The sequence below is a fragment of the Pieris napi genome, chromosome 4 (assembly GCF_905475465.1).
Source record: "Pieris napi chromosome 4, ilPieNapi1.2, whole genome shotgun sequence".
Lineage (NCBI taxonomy): Eukaryota > Metazoa > Arthropoda > Insecta > Lepidoptera > Pieridae > Pieris > Pieris napi.
The window spans coordinates 1,914,375-1,932,133 of NC_062237.1; the positions used below are offsets into that span (position 1 = coordinate 1,914,375).

The window sequence follows — 17,759 nt, forward strand, 5'->3', positions numbered from 1 at the left end:
TGGGCCTCAGATTTCTGTATTTGTTTCATGATCATTTGTCAACCTAATAGGCAAGTGATCAGCCTGCTTTGCCTGACACTCACCATCGACTTTTTGGGTCTAAGGCAAGCCAGTTTCTTCACGTTGTCCTTCACCGTTCGAGCAAATGTTACATGAGAACATAGAAAGAAAGTCCATTGGTGCATAGCCATCGAACCTGCGACGTCAGGGATGAGAGTCGCACGCTGAAGCCACTAAGCCAAAACTACTGCTTGTTTTAAACTTAAATCTTAATACAAAAAAGGCTTTTCATAAAAGGCTGAGTTAAGCGACAATTATGAAACTGAGTATCAAATTTGTATGCACTTTTGCAGTTCATTTTCTATTATTCATAAAACTGGGTCGCCTTTGTTGAGCGAAGGCGACAAATTTTTGCTCTATAACAAAGCACCTCTCGTTTTACTGATTGAAACTTTAGCAGACAAGCGGGCAATATGCAATATTGCCCGCTATATATCAGTTGTAAAGGGCTGATTGAAATTGTAATGAAAGAAAAATATCATTTAAATTTTATATAGCCCCCGAAGTTTCTTCTGCAGAAAACAAAGAGTGCCGACCTCCGGTTACAAAACCAGAATGGTTAAAATCCGTACCTTAATTGGTAAATTCATAAGAAGCACACACATATCACCGGAACACACACAACACGTGAAACTTATGACGCACCTCCTGCTCAAAAATCTTAATTGTCACATAAGACCCGCACAACATGGTCCATCAACAAAAGTTTAAACGAATTTGACCATTAAATAATAATCTTATCTTGGCTTCAAAATATGCAAGTTGGGTATGAACGCAAGACCTCAGAGTTGAGAGTTATATGCCTAACTATTAGCTATGACAGCTGCTATTAATTTGTCAGGTCAATCTAATATATAAAACTCTCGTGTCACAATGTTCGTTCCCATACTCCTCCAAGCCGGCGCGACCAATTCTTATGAAAATTTTTATGCCTATTTAGTAAGTCTCAAAATCGGCTACTATCTATCGTTCAAACCCCTAAGTGATAAGGGGTGTCCAACCCAAAAAAATTTTTTTATTAAGTTTTAGACTATTTTTTTTATTATTATCGTTATTTTATTTGTACTAAAAAAATATTCCTAGAAATAATATACAAGGCAAAACAACGTTTGCCGGGTCAGCTAGTAATACAATACAAATTGAAATATTACGTTGATGTAACGTTCCTTGTATGGGTCAGGGGGCCGGGGGCGATTAAAACTTTTCGAAAAAAAAAAAAAAGAATTTAATATGAATTGTATTCTCACGTACAATTGTAATGCCAATAAATGAAATGCTTTGCTAAAAATAATGCAGCGACTGACATAACGCGCGGTTTGGACTTGGAAGATTTTCAGAATCGCCGCTCTTATAAAAGGAGTGGCGGAGAGTTTATTGCCAGTTCTTCTCTTTCGTTCTACGCCCTTAATTTGAGAACTGGCAGTAAATGTAACATTAGAAGCATTTAATATGTATTTCTTTTTTTGACGTTATAAGTGTTCATTATTTTCACCTATATAATAAATGATTTTGATCGAGAGAGATTAAGACAGTCTGAGAAAAAATTTATTCAATTTCTCAGCTTAGGCTCAGCTCAGCTTCCTGTAATTAGATTAATTATTGTCTTATTGTAAAGGTGTGCTCAAGCTTGGGTTAAAAAATTAATTTCTCAAAGTGAATAAAATGGAATCACTCAACGCCCAAAACCACCCGCGGAGCCTCGCCAGTTCGACGCCAATCTAATTTGTTTGTACATTAATTTAGGAAAAGCTTAATGCTATACTTTTGGTAAATAACTATAGTTTTTTATTATCCGTGGCGCTACAACCTTTTTTTAGGTCTGGGCATCAGACTTTTGTATCTATTTTATGATCATTTGTAAATCTAATAGGCAAGTAGGTGATCAGCCTTTTGGGTTTTAGTTAAATGCGCACATAGAAAGAAAGTCCATTGGTGCCCAGCCGAGTATCGAACCTACGACCTCAGTGATGAGAGTTGCACGTTGAAGACACTAGGCCAACACTGGTATGGTTAATGCATAAAAAACATATTATAATTATAATATAGTCCTTGGTAACAATGGTAATGAAATATATGGAATGTTTATATTTATTATTTATAAACACATTTATTATTTTCCATTTTAAATACCGTTAGAGGGGCTTGCATAAGCGTTAAAAGTAATAATTTTGTAATGTGTGATCCAAACTTTGTTGAAAACACTGAAGTTTTTCTGAAACAATTTGACTTAGTGTAAGGCCGGCAACACACTCGCGAGCCCTCTGGCATGGAGTGTGTCTATGGGCGGCTGTATCTCTTACACCTACTGCCCGTTTGACCCTGTTATATAACAAAATCCAATCATTTGAATAATACATTCAAAGCGTAAATATCACGCGAAAATTGTTCGTTTTATAATTGGTACACATTTTTTCTAGTAGATCATGTAATAATGTTACATTGGGAATATATTTGTTAACGTAAAATTGTAAACACCGTTAGATTGTAATCTATCTCGCGATATTATAAACTGTCGAAAGATTGTGAACCTCAGCGTACTACTTACAATTTAACGTATTATTATTCGGTAGATTGTACTACACTAACTTAGTTATCATTCAAACTTCTTCGGTCAATTACATATTAATTTTACTTCCCAACAATTTCATATAACTACCGAATAATAATACGTTAATTTGTAAGCAGTTCGTTGAGGTTCACAATCTTTCGACAGTTTACAATCTCGCGAGATAGATTACAATCTAACGGTTTTTACAATTTTACGGTGACATATTTACGTGAAATGGAAAAGCCATCGGTGTATTCTGATATGTATGAATATATTCAGTATACAAAAACCCACAAATTTTTTCAAACATACGTGCCCTTTCTATCAGTGTCGGAGTAAGCAACAGATATCATTAATCATTTTGTTCCACTCTTTCAAGATGATTGATGAATGCAAATCCTCTGTGGATTTCAATTCGCTTCAATTTTTTACTTAGATTTTCCACATTCGACGAGATAACTTTCCTAGAATGATAGTTATTTTCTGAAAAAAATCACGAGCGACTAAGGCCTGTACAACTGTGCTCAATGATTGCTAGCAAGTCCTAGGATTGATTTTCTATGAAACAATACATTCAGTAAAGAATACCCCAGTACTTCAATACTATATTTATCATGTCTCACATTTATGATTGTAATTAATTTTATATAAGAGTCATTCATCCAACTTCGATTTTGTTCCCTTTGGAGAAGAGAATCTTGGACAGGCGCACTTGAACCCCACGGCAAGCTGATTTTAAGTGATATGCCCATGGTCACTTAATGCCAGAGGGATCGCGAGTGTGTTGTCAGCCTATTTTTTTTTAATCTAATTTACTACATTATATTTTTAGAGACTTTTGGGACGTCGGATTCAAGTGCATAGGCGCTAATTAAAGATTTAAGTTGGCGCCTGGTAGATAGACGGAGACCCCAGAGATGGTGCTATCCTCGCTCAACGAATAAGTATCGCAATACAGTGAGGAAATGCTGCCAGCGTTAAAGGTACACTACCACAGGGACCAAACATATTAAATTTGTTTTAATTTTCATTTTATTAGTTAAATACTGTATATTTGATTGTTATGTTTAGTTACATTAATAAATATCTATGAATATAATAGATGTTTTAAGGAAATTATAAAGCGCTAGAATCATAGTTGCTCACTTTTTGAAATCAATTTTCCTTTTGTATTAATAATTAATGAATTATATTTTTATTCTCATCGTGTTTGTGATGTTGGTCTATAAGTTTAATAAATCTAGTATTTTTCTTATGTACCAATGTATCAGTGTGCCGCAATCAATGACGTCTATCATCATTCTGAGCTTCAGTCATTGATTTTAAGGACTAACATCCACACAACATCTCACATTCTCTTATACCGTGCGGGCAAGTGTTAGGTTCTACATACGAGTACATGCAACTTCAGCCGCACGCCATTCACTAAGCTAACACTGTGTCTTTAATAATGCCGACGTCAGGACTGAGAATAGCTTCAATACTAGGCTACGTAATAATTTATTAAATGATCATACATTCTAATAATGTAATATAATACACGGAAGGACTTTTATATAGAAAAAAAACCAGAAGCACTACAACCTCTTAGACTCAGATTTCTGTAAGAGTTTTGTGACTTAATAAGTAGGGTGGAGCGTGGATTTTTTTTTGGGCTTTTGATTTGGGCTGGGTAGGGAATCGGTGCTCCATAGCGATACGAACGAAAGATACTATGACAGGATTTTGATATTTTCAGTAGAAATTGTGCCCCAAAGCCACTGAAAAAAACATGAAAGTCCAAAAACAGGGGTTCAAATTAAAATCAATAAAAAAATAACTGTAAGTATTCTTATATATTTTATTTATTAATATTAATATATGAATACCAATAAAGGCATAAAATTAAATAGTTTATACAATTAAGACAAGGAAAAGTTAGGATAAATACTGCAAATGGGGTAAATTTCCTAAAAATTACTTAGTTCTGTACTCTGCCTTGGTATTGAAAATCAGGATGATTTTACAGGATTTCAACGTATTTTTTATCCATCCTTCCCGTCTTTCGGGCCCTCATACAGCAGAGCACGCTTCCGTCACAATTTTGATGCACCTTTCACTTGCTTGAGTGTGACACGGCATTTGACGATAGAGTGTCAAAATTTGAGTTTCTACTATATCTGGGTTGGCGATAGCATCCTTCAATAAGTCGGTGCTAATTTGTTTCAGGACTGCCGGTTCAGAAACTTTGTCCCATTCAATCAGGTCATAATATGCTCTGCGTTGAAGTTCAAGCTTGGCACCTTGAAGACTCTGATAGGAGCGAAGATCGACGTTTTTTCCCTGATCTTCACGATCCGCCTGAGAGCTAGTTCTCGGATGTGGCTACTCTTTCGCAGTGACCGAAATAGCCATTCCTTTGTATCACGGGGTCGACAATTTTCTTTAAGTGCGTTGGAAGATACCGAGTCAATTTAATTGTTTCGTGTAGGTGTTTTGCCCCGTAAACACACAAAGGTTTCGTTTTTATATGGAACCACATTGGGGCGTAAACCTTCAAGACAAATTCAGTCACAGTCATCTGTTTTTCAGTCGGAATCTTGGTGGAAATGTACAGCCTGAGAATTGAGTTGGCTGTCGTCATCCAACGCGAATGACAGATTTTTCCTGGAGACCTCATAGCCAAGTTTTCATCACAATTTCTTGCATTAATAGCCTGACATATTTCCAACAAATATAGGTGACGACGAGTTCTTGTGATATCAGGCAGGTAACAGTTTATTGGTACAAAATCAACTACTGGGATGCCTCCCAGTAGTTGATTCTTGCAGGTGACACAAGCTTAATTGATTTGCTTGTAACTGGCACACTAGCCACTGCAGCGGTCGTTTAAATATTTTTTCTAAAAGCCGTATGATACCTGAATGAATCCCAGTATCAGGCAGTACCGTCGCATCCGATGGCTGTGTTTGTAGTTAAATCGATCGATTTCGCTACAAAATAAGCTAACAGTTTGTTGGCAATAGTTTTAGCACCGCTAACCTTGCAAATAATGTGGCCAATGTATTGCGACCCAGTTTCTATTAACAGAGTGACGTGTTCCTCTACTACAAATCTTCTGCGATTGCCCTCCATGACTAACGTTTTATCCTTTCATCCGTCAAACGAGATACAAATGGACTGTCCTAGGTCGAGCTGAATCGAAATCTGTGAGTTCCTAGTTTGGGTACGGGCTCGGCGGATCTTACTACGATCGACAACATTCTTGCAATCATCTTCAGTCACTAAGCCAATATCTTGTAATGCAGCAGACACAATAGCAGCTCCTCCGTGCTCTCGCCTTCAACTGAAATAGGTCACTAATGCATTTTCATTGGTCACAGCAGGTCATCGCGAAGTCTACCTCGGCGCGTAGCAGAAACAAAAAATTACAAAATTTCGCGATATTTTATTTAATTGTCAACGATATTTCGTGGGTAAATAAATGTTATTTTATGTTTCTTTCGCAATTATTCTGTGGTTGTGTTCATCGTTAATCAAAACTAAGTGAGAAAATGCATATTTTACATTTAGAATTGATACGAGACAAGTTGTTACACTACCCTCTTTTTCGAAAATTTGTGTATATTTCAAGGGCTTTGGGGCACAATTTGCAGTTAAGATATTGAATCCTAATTTTCTGTGCTTAATATGTTTGCACCGGAGCACCGATTCCGTACACCGCCTTTTTAAAATTCGAAAAAAAAAAAACCTCCATACAAGCACGCTCCACCCTATTAATAAGTAAATATCTAAGCCTATGTCTCACACATGCCTTAGATGTTTGGATCTTACGATGTTTTTCACCGTAGAAGCGAGGGAAAAATGCACATTGAAAAATTCATATGTGCACAGCCTTGAATCGAATGCACGGCCTCAGTGTTAGAAGACGTACGTTCCAGCTACTGGGCTATTTTCATATATATATATATAACATATATATTCTTTATTTTATATATAAGACTACTTATGTATTTAGGTACGTTGAAAGATCTTTCTAAGCTCTTGTTTATGTAATCCCTCAAACTACGCCACTTTAGATTATGTTTATTTCGGCAAAACTGTAATATTATAAAAGATCAGTCGAGCCGTATTTATTTTTCAAGTTCAAAGCAAATATAACTTATGTATTTAATATTAAAACCCGCTTAAACTAGAAATAAATAAAGCTCATTTCAAGTGTTATATATTGCTGTGTATACTTACACAAAAGTAAATTTAAACCATGGCATATTTAATGTACAAATATTATAAATTACACTCAAAAATAGTTTAATACTCTCTTGAAATTTACTTAAAAATAATCATTTATTGACTTTCGATTTTAAAAATCTATGCTCACAAATTTTAAAAGCTGATGTATGTTTAAAATAAGATCAAATTAGTTGTTTCTCCATAGCTTGTTGTTTCTTATTATTTAACAGCCCCAGTTGCTTTCCTTATTATCTATTATTTGAGAACCAACTCGTTTATCTGGATTTATCAGGTTTATTGCTATTTACATTCACAGATCTGAAACAAACTTACTTATTTTACTTACATTGCCTAATTTTTCATGGGTAAGATTTAGCGCAAACAAAATCTGTGTTGGCAGAAACAATAAAACATAATTATGTTACAATAGAAAGTGGTTTGTACTAGGAGGCAAATGGGCTCCTCATCTAATGTTAAGTAATACCGCCCATGGACACACTTTGCCAGAAGGTTCGCAAGTGTGTTGCCGGCCTTTTTTGGTTTTTTTCTTGAAGGACCCTTAGTCAAATTGGTTCTGAAATACTTCAGTGGGCAGCTTTCATATAGTGGTGGTGCGCGGCAAAAACTGCCTTAGTTATAAAGAGTACTTACTACTTAAACCTGATACTGTGAAGGATATTTCAAGACTTACTGCCAATCTTCAGTAATGAAGCAGTACCAGTAAAAAAGGCAGCGGAAAAGCTCTCAAAATTTCAGCTACTAAAGCTTTAAAACAGTCAACTACAAGCAAAATAAATACACAAAGTCAAACATTTAACAAAACCACAAACTGGTTTCAGTTGTAATAAGACTACAAAAGCTTATTAAGGAATAAATTCAAGTTTCACGGTATTCTTGCTTTAAAGGCTTTAGTTTTGCAGGTTCTTGGAAAATAACTGCGAATCAGTTTACTTAGTTTAAAGTTTACATTTCAAATAGTAGTTGTATGCTTTCTCTTCATTATGAATTTGTGAGTTTAAACTGTAGAAAAATAGTTCGTGGCTTGAAAAACATTTTGACAGAAAAAACAAAACTGCGAACCATTTTTTTGAACCGAATTCCCGAACCAATTCAACTCACGCCGCCCATGCACACTCAATGCCAGAGTACCACTTCCTCTCTTGATTGTAGTATTGGACGCACCCATATACTACGGTGTCTTCTACGCCGACTTCAACGCTCTACAGCAGTCGGACCCAGCTGCAGCATGCGGTCTGTCTATGGCCAGCGTTAGTCCTTCAAGAAAAGAGCCTACCTATTCTTAAAAGACCGGCAACGCACTCGCGAGTCCTCTGGTATTGAGTGTGCATAGGGCGGCGGTATCACTAAACATCAGGTGAGCCTCCTGCCAGTTTGCTCCCTGTTCTGTAAAAAAACTACTTCCTACCTATTTTAATGAAATTTTCCGTGTTTATTTGGTAGGTGTACGGTTTCTGAGTCAGTGGGGATGTTTTGATGCGTTACACATACTTTCCCGCAGCGCGTCTCACGGCCACCACCAAACACCCGAGGCAGACACGGTAACAGCATTGCCCGCATCCCGGCACGCGATCTGCCGTTGAAATGACGGTTTCCTACGACATGAATAATGTGGGATGCATAGTGATACTCACATCAGCTCTGATTTGTAGGGACATATTTCTCTTACCCTGGCCTACCATCTCCAAGTAGTTACGTTACTTTCATACGTATATCTTCACTGTGGTTATTAACCTTTTTTTTTGATATCCTAGGTGGAAATGCATTTGCGCATCCCCTGAACATGGTATGTGGGACTCGACCCACGCCAAGATCTCTGCTATTCAGAGACTGGGTGAGCAATACCCACTAAAACGACCTCGAGTAGTTCCGACAAAGCCGCGTTACATAGGCTCCGGGGTCGCTGTCGCATGCTACCGGGACCTCAACGGCATGTTACACTCAAAAACCTCCGGTGCAGTATACACTACATAGGAGATAGGAGATGGGCATATCTTCTCCTATTTACTCCCCGTCTTATACCCCTAGGATTCGTCCTAAAGCTCTCCCACTCTCGTTCTGCTGTCTCCTTCTGTAGCATGACATGCTAACAGAAGGATACCACTGCATTCCATACCTCGTCACTGCCGACCATTTTTTGTACAACACAAGGCAAAGCAAGGTTATTACCCACCACAGAACTAAGATTATGACGTAGCTGAGACCACTGCGGACAATCCTCCAACATATGCTGTGCAGTATCATCATTTGTGCCACACTCCAAGCCCCCGGAATTACCCTATTACTTTTGTTGTAAACGTGCATTTTCACTTGATCAACAAGTAGGCTAAAGCTCTATTGATCAATTCTTAACTGAGTTAAGTAAATCGATAACTCTTTGGAGTCAGTTAAGTACAGTCGTAAACATTTACAAGCTTCAGCTTCTAACGTTACGTAACGGTTATGACGTCGTTACAACATACGACATGCAAATCTGTTGGAGACGAAATTTTGATTCAAACGATATTATTTATTCATTAAAGTAACTTTTGTAATAATAATAAATCGTTAATTTGCAACAGTGGTACATTCATATTGATTAATTAGAACATACGACATGCAAATCTGGTGGAGTAGAAATTTTGATTCAAACGCTATTATTTCTTCATTAAAGTAGCTATTGTAACAATAAATCAATATATATATCATCGATATAGATATACCATCGTAACAAAAGTCAGGATTACTTAAGATAAAAATAAAAAACCAAAAACTTGGTTTTTTTTAATTTTTCACATAAAGTTTGAGGTTATGTGAAAAATGTGTGAATACAAAAGTTTTAGATCTTTTTATTACCTACAACTTTGCCATTTAACTTTCTTCGATAGGACTTTAAGTTTTGCCGGAAATCGAGATAAACCGTTTTTTACCCTTAAACCTACTTAAACCCCCTATCCCTTCCCGACCTCAGATCGCCCGTAAATTATTTTTCTAATATTATCCTCCCTTTCTAATAGGTTTCATCCTACTATTATTTTTTTCACTTTTTATTTATTTTAAAGGCTATCTGCACTGTTATTCTGTCTATTCTCCTGACAATAACAAACATAACAAAAAAATAATTAGCGAAATCGGTCCAGCCGTTCGTTCACACGTGATGCCAAGGGAAACCAAGGGAAATAAAGATCCTTTTTTTTATATATGTATATATATATATTAATTTACAAGAATTTACGAAAAGTGGTAGTCATTAGGTATACTGTTATAATTTCATTGTAGGATACCAGTCATTATTAGGTCACATTCAGAATTCCTCATTTAGTGCCATGAATGCAATACTATAGGTATAATCATTTGCAAATTAAATACTCCGTTGATCACTCAATTAATTATCCGTAATTATAATTACATGTAATAATGGAGAGACTGATGTTATTGGTATCCCGACTGTTTAACAAAGTACTTTATCAACCAGTTGACATAATCTATATATATAAAAATGAAACCCGTTTTCCGTTGTCACGACATAACATGAAAACGGCTTGACCGATTTGTCTGATTCTTTTTTTATAATATTCCTTGAAGTACGAGGATGGTTCTTACGGAGAAAAATTAAAAAAAAATTGAGTGAAAAAGTCTAAAAACAACACTTTTCTATATTCCCATACAAAATATTCGTAATAATATTTAAAGGCAATTTGAACTTTAATACCATGTCATAAAGTTCATAAAGTTCATTAAGTGTTAGTGGAGGGGTTCCGGGAAGGTAAATTTTTATTTTTTGACATAATGTATTTGTTGTATTATCAACTTTCTTTTTTTTATCTTACTAGCTAGACCGGCGCGGTGTCCCGAATAGCAGAATAAGTATTTAAAAAAAATAAAGAATCGACTGTTAGGCGGTACGATGTTCGCCAGGCCAGCTAGTATTTTATATAAACCTGATTATTAAAATAAAAAATAAATCAGTGGCGCTACCACCTTTTTAAGTCTGGACTTCTAATTTCTGTTTCAGGTTCATTTGTCAATCTAGTAGGTGATCAGCGTCCTGTGCCATTATTTTCCTTCACCGTTCGAGCGAATATTAATTGCGCATATAGAAAGAAAGTCCATTGGTGCACAGCTCAATGGACTTTCTGCAGCACAGCATCGAACCTACGACCTCAGATAAGAGTTGCACGCTAAAGCCACTAGGCCAACACTGCTTTTTATTCTAATCTTTATCTATATTAAAACTCATCGTATTCCTAATCATTGTGTTTGTCTATAAGTATTAAGTTAGTAAATAAATGTTTAATGTTTAAAAAACTTTATTTCTCATGTATTTTTATTTACATGAGAAACTTATTATAATATACGAACGAGATACGCGTCGCCATCAGCTATCCCAATTTTAGTCTACTAGGCTCATTCTAATATGTATCTTTAATGCCCTTTTGAATTGATTAAAGACGCTAATATTACGAATTTTAGAGAGTAATTGATTATTATAATATATGATAAATAATTTCAGCGCGGCTTCAGCGAGATAAGCAAAAAAATCTTTTCTTTTGTAAAAGGCTAATCTTACGTATTTGCTATTTAGCGTAAGTATAAATGAATATGATCGATCAAATAGATACTTATCTGAAACCTGGCTGGAAACCTGAAGACTGATTTTGCCTCTAGCATAACTATGACTCGAAAATCTTAAATTTTAAAGTAAACAATTGTCATGTTAATAAACGCTTTTAATTATTATAAATGCTATATTTCTCTACTCTACAAAAAAAAAATCTAAACAAACAGGTGTTTTTACTAATTAAATTTAAACTTGTTGTGTCAATTAAATTTGTATAAAAACGCAGCCTTCTAAACCTAATCTATGCTTTAATTATAAAGAGTTAATTAGTTAATTTGTTAGTTTATATATATGGGACAACAGAACCGATTTTAATAATTATTTCTCAAGTAGAAAATTTCTAATGTTGTATCTGTTTGTGGATGTGGGATAAAGGCAAAAAAGGATATGGACAGGACGAAGATGTATATATGTAATACAAATGTATAGGTGGAGGAAAATGCTGCCAGCGTTAAATGTTCAGGTGCACAGCCGCTAATTAAAGATGTAAGTTGGCGCCTGATAGATAGTACCGGTAACCTCAGTGCTGGTGGTTTCCTCGCTTAACGAATAAGTATCGCAATACAGCGAGGAAATGCTGTCAGCGTTAACGGTACACTGCCACAGGGACCAAACTTTTTAAATTTGATATAATTATCTTTTTATTAATTATTTTTATTAAGATAATTGTAAATACTATATATTTCATTATGTATAGGTATTTGTATTATACATTATTAATATTATTTGTCACCGGGAAACTAGATAAAAATAAAATACAAAAAAACAGTCAACTTTTATTCCATTCTCAAATCACCTTTTACAATTAAACTTTCAACCTAAACTATAACAATGTAATTATAATTCTTATAATCTAATTCTACACATCAAAATGTTTCTTCTTTAACTCGAAATTTCAAATCGGATTTAAATCCAATTTGAAATTGGGCTCATAAGTTTAAAAAAGAAACAATAGCTACGTAATAGGCCTTTAGGGATACTTGCACGATATACAAAATTGACAAGAATTCGAAAAATAATTCACGTACAAACAAATTTACAATGAAATACCAAATTATCTAATCACTAGTTTATATATACTTAAAGTTTGTCTTGGATCTTAAATACTATCACAGAAGCAACATAATTGCGAAGCAAATATTTTATTATGTACATAATGTATTTACAATATATTCTATGTTCATTCGTTGCGTGCTGGGTTTCTGTAAACAAATAAAAATGTATTAAATCAATGTATGGGACAGTAATATTTGGCTCTCTTCATTCATTTTAAGAAGAGTTTTAATCGTGATTTTAACATTTATTAACTTTATTATTCGCCACCTAGATTGTAAACTAAGGTAAACACAGCAACTCCGGGTTCATCAGGTTCTTATTGGTTCATTTAGATTATTCAGAACTATAAAAATGTTCATCGGAGATGAAAGAGCTGCATATAAGTTAATAAAAAAGAATCACTTCACGCCTTTGCACATTACCTCTATAGGTTTAAAATTAAGACAAGCCCAAAATGTACGGTCTGCACTAATGGCGAACAAATCATAGAACATGTGCTTATACATTGCCCTATATTCGAACCGTCCAGGCATGACCTGGAGCAACAAGGACAGACTACAGTAGACCGTAAGGGCCTACAGGACATGTTAACAAAGCACAGACCGTGCCTGGAACGGTTCTGAACAAGGCAAACAAAAGAGCGGGTCTCGCAAGCAATTGTCCCGGTTCGCCCATGAAAGTTGTAAATAATAATAATATTTCCGATGTAGCCGGGGCGTACCTCGCGAGACGCGTAACCCGAATAAGTATGATTTTTATTTATGTATCTTTTTAGTGTATAACAGATGGAAAAAAGTCCCTGGACACAATGGCAGGGAATCGAAAAACAAAAACCTTAGTGGTTACGTGTTGAACCCCAAGGTAATTATTAAGCTTGAAATACAATAACTTTAATTATAATAGTTCTTACAGCGTACGCCAATGAACGACGTACGTAGGCAAGTAAATACGACATTTTCCTTTTGCTATTGAAGCGATCAAAAACATACATCCGTTTCTTAGTAAATTTCGGTTCCATTAATGAAATGTGTACCACGCGAATCACATATCTTATGGCCGATTTACATTATCTTAGTTGTACGAGCCAAGGCTGTACATTTTACTCGCTCAGGCTTCCTTATTTTATAAGCTTAATTATTCCCTATGTAAGTACGTGCCAGTGCTCGTACATTCCGATCATCTACAACCGTGATGATTTCCTATGTAAGTACGTGCCAGGGCTCGTACATTCCAATCATCTACGAGCGTGATGTTTTTATTATGTAAGTACGTGCTCTGGCTGTACAGTTTGATCACATATAAGCATGACGATTTCCTAAATCGTCGGAGTCACGCCCCGAGAGTATAGCCCGACGCAGGCACTCTCTTCGACTGTTACTATGCAGTCATTCGTAATGTAATTCGCAAGTCATAGGAGTATCACCCCGGGAGCATAGCCAGACGTAGGCACTCTCTCTGTTTGTTAGATTGCAATTAACATAATAGTTATTATTTCGCTCATAGTCTATTGTATAACGCGAGTGATAAATATAGAGTAAGTTCAATTTATTCTATTATTTCGAACCCCTGATGACCCAGGAACCGTACATTTTGGTCCTTCGAGCTATCCGGGAATAGCGGGTCTTTCGCGTACAGTTGATCGCGTTCGCGTTTTTCTCCGTCATCCTGAAGATCGGCGCCGTGGAAAAACATCCCACTGCTGGTTTGTTGGGTCGTCAAGCAAGTAAGAAATTATCATCCGCATCAATAGAAAAGAGGAGAGCAAGGAGAAGGAGGATCCATAGCGGTCGAAAAGGGAGGTAAGCGACAGGAAGTCCACTCCCAGCATTTTTAAGGACCCATAGCGGTCAAATAGGGAGGCAGGCGACAGGGAGTCCGCTCCCAGCATTCTCAAGGACCCACAGCGGTCAGATAGGGAGGCAAGCGACAGTGAGTCCGCTCCCAATATTTTCAAGAACCCATAGCGGTCAATTAGGGAGGCAAGCGACAGTGAGTCCGCTCCCAATATTCTCAAGAACCCATAGCGGTCAATTAGGGAGGCAAGCGACAGTGAGTCCGCTCCCAATATTCTCAAGAACCCATAGCGGTCAATTAGGGAGGCAAGCGACAGTGAGTCCGCTCCCAATATTTTCAAGAGCCCACAGCGGTCAAATAGGGAGGCAAGCGACAGGAAGTCCGCTCCCAGCATTCTCAAGAACCCATAGCGGTCAAATAGGGAGGCAAGCGACAGGAAGTCCGCTCCCAGCATTCTCAAGAACCCATAGCGGTCAAATAGGGAGGCAAGCGACAGTGAGTCCGCTCCCAATATTTTCAAGGACCCATAGCGGTCAAATAGGGAGGCAAGCGACAGTGAGTCCGCTCCCAGCATTTTCAAGGACCCATAGCGGTCAGATAGGGAGGCAAGCGACAGTGAGTCCGCTCCCAGCATTTTTAAGGACCCACAGCGGTCAAAAAGTATATCAGCGTCCTTTGAACCTAGAAGAAGGCAACGGACGTCAATCTTCAACATACGGAGGCATCTACAGTAAGTCCTTTCCATTTGTTTTGAGCACTATATTTCTGAGAATTATCTCATTTGTGAGCATAATTTTACTAAGAATGATATGAAGCATTCATTGAGCATTTTATCAAGTATAAGCATTTAAGAATTTATAATGCAATATTTACAAAGCGTTTAGTTAATTATTATATTAAGCATAATGGAGAATTTATTCCAAGCTTCGTTTACCGACGGTCTGAAAACCATCAGGCATTCAAGAAAAACCGAAGAGTTGCTTCGCAAACAAGCATATTTATTTAGGTCGCTTGATAAGATTTTTGAACTATCAAATGTATACTCCGAATCCGACAAAGATGAACTTGAAGGAGCGCTAGACAAAATAAAGTGGCATTGGGATTTAATTTTTAAAACCCATATCTACATACTTGTTGATCATGGCGGATCCTACTCTGAGTATGAAAATATATATTACGAGAAGCAAGCTATATGTAGGCGCCAAAAGAGAAAGATATATCTCAAATTACATTCTTTAGAAACGCATATGGATTCACCGGTACTTTATTCATATAATTCAGAAAATTTCTTATATGCTTTGGAAACAGGTAATAATCAAACCTGGAAAGATTCAATTGCAAAACAACAGCGACCTTCATCAAATTTTAGCATCAGCAAAAATTCGCTGTCAACGCATTTCGATACACAAGGTCAAGGAAATGCAAATTTAAATTGTAATTCTACGCAAGCAGAGCAATCATTTCAATATAAATCGGACAAGAAAATCTCTTCGTCTTCGGCAATGGTGGAAGGTTTAGCAGAAAGTGGTAACAATCAGCAGATACCATCAGGCATAGCAATGATGCCAATACAGAAAACCACTGATGTGCAGCAGGAAACATCGATAGTGGCATTGGCGGAAGCAGTGGCAGCCAGTCTTGGAATAGACTCCAAAGAGCCCACCCGGTACTGGACTCCGATAGGTCTTAGTGTTAATCACAGTATACATGCAGATAATTATCAAGGCGGAGAATTATCCAAATTGGCAGAAAGCGTAGCACAGTCGATAACTGACTACAGCAAGGAGCAACATAGCATCAGCTCCGGGGTAGGAGAGACCCTAAACCATAGTACAGATCATCAAACGCAACTTGGTTGTGAAGTGAGCGGAGAAGATAAATCACATCGTGTTAACATGGCTATCAAAAGCATGAAATGCCAAGACAAGCAAGAAACAGAAGAAAAAGAAAGTTTGTCTCAGTCCATTTCTTATAAGAAGAATAAAAATTTAAATAGTAGCTTAGTATTGTCTAAGCCTTTGTTAGAAGCACCGATTCAATTGTATACGGAACCCTATTTGCAACACAGCTTAACACAAGGGTCCGACGTAGTTGTAAGAAACAAAAGCATTAGAACTAGAAAGAGTTATGGCAAATTTTCGCATGGATCAGAAAAGGTTACACGCAAATTAAATGGTTTGCCTATCAACAAAGGCAAGAAAAATAAGAAACAAGCATTCGTGAAAAAGGAATTTCGAAGAAGAAAAAATGGTGTTAAGATTAGAAAGGAATTTACAGGAAGGTCAAAAGGAAAGTTCAGAAAGAAAGGTAATGTCTTTCGTAAAAGGGGAAGATTGCGAAACGTTATCGTTCCGCAATATAGCAGGCTCACCGATTCAAGATTTTATAAAAGTAACATACAGCAAACTTATTCGGATATGCATTCCTATGAGTCAAATATGACTAATCAGAGGAAGAGAAAGAAAAGCACCATATATAAAATAATACTTAAAATTCCTTTAAGCATACAAACCAGAGACTATGTTTCGTATGTTCAGTTCCATTTATGTATAACATACATTGTCGAAACTTTATATTAAATTATACATACATCAATTAACATAAATCATTTATAACGTGAGAAACGATAATTACTATAATATCATAAACAATGAATGGAATGCCAGTTCAGCAAAATATCATATGTTAGCAAGTGGAATGACCTACTGTGAAAGACGTCAACTACAATGAATAATATTATGCAAGATATCAAATTACCGAGATACGGTTGCATTTTACAACAATTATTTTTAACCTAGATATTGGTTGCATTCACCAAACCTGTAATATATTTTGTATGCTCATGATAGTTCTCAGAATGTGCTCAAGACAGGTAGTGGATAGGATATTATAATCATATAAAGATCAGGAGACGTCACGGAGCAGTAGGTGTAGCAGCGGCAGAATCAGCAGCCGGTCTCGCAGTGGCCTCAGGAGAAGCCACCCGGGACCGGACACCGGTTAGGAAGTGCAAGGGCCCATGAGCTGTGGGTCCTAGTGTTAGTGATAGTGCTGTGATTAAAAGTGTTAGCATAAGACTTTAAGCATATAAACCTAGAGACTGTTAAGCATATAATGAAATCATCTTGTAAAGCACTACATATTCATCTTGCACTTTTGCCTGGGGGAGTATGTACGAGCCAAGGCTGTACATTTTGCACTTTTGCCTGGGGGAGTATGTACGAGCCAAGGCTGTACATTTTACTCGCTCAGGCTTCCTTATTTTATAAGCTTAATTATTCCCTATGTAAGTACGTGCCAGTGCTCGTACATTCCGATCATCTACAACCGTGATGATTTCCTATGTAAGTACGTGCCAGGGCTCGTACATTCCAATCATCTACGAGCGTGATGTTTTTATTATGTAAGTACGTGCTCTGGCTGTACAGTTTGATCACATATAAGCATGACGATTTCCTAAATCGTCGGAGT

The 17,759-nt window shown here is 36.7% G+C and overlaps 1 protein-coding gene across 1 annotated transcript in view; it reads right to left on the reverse strand.

Annotated features, from left to right (window-relative positions):
• Positions 1 to 12,202: 12,202 nt before the first annotated feature.
• LOC125048924 (prolactin-releasing peptide receptor-like) overlaps positions 12,203 to 17,759 on the reverse strand; it is a 69,719-nt gene continuing 64,162 nt past the window's right edge. The window contains exon 3 of the mRNA XM_047647884.1: positions 12,203 to 12,640. Coding sequence (XP_047503840.1) covers positions 12,619 to 12,640 — 22 coding nt within the window. The 3' untranslated portion in view covers positions 12,203 to 12,618. The remainder of the gene's footprint in view (positions 12,641 to 17,759) is intronic.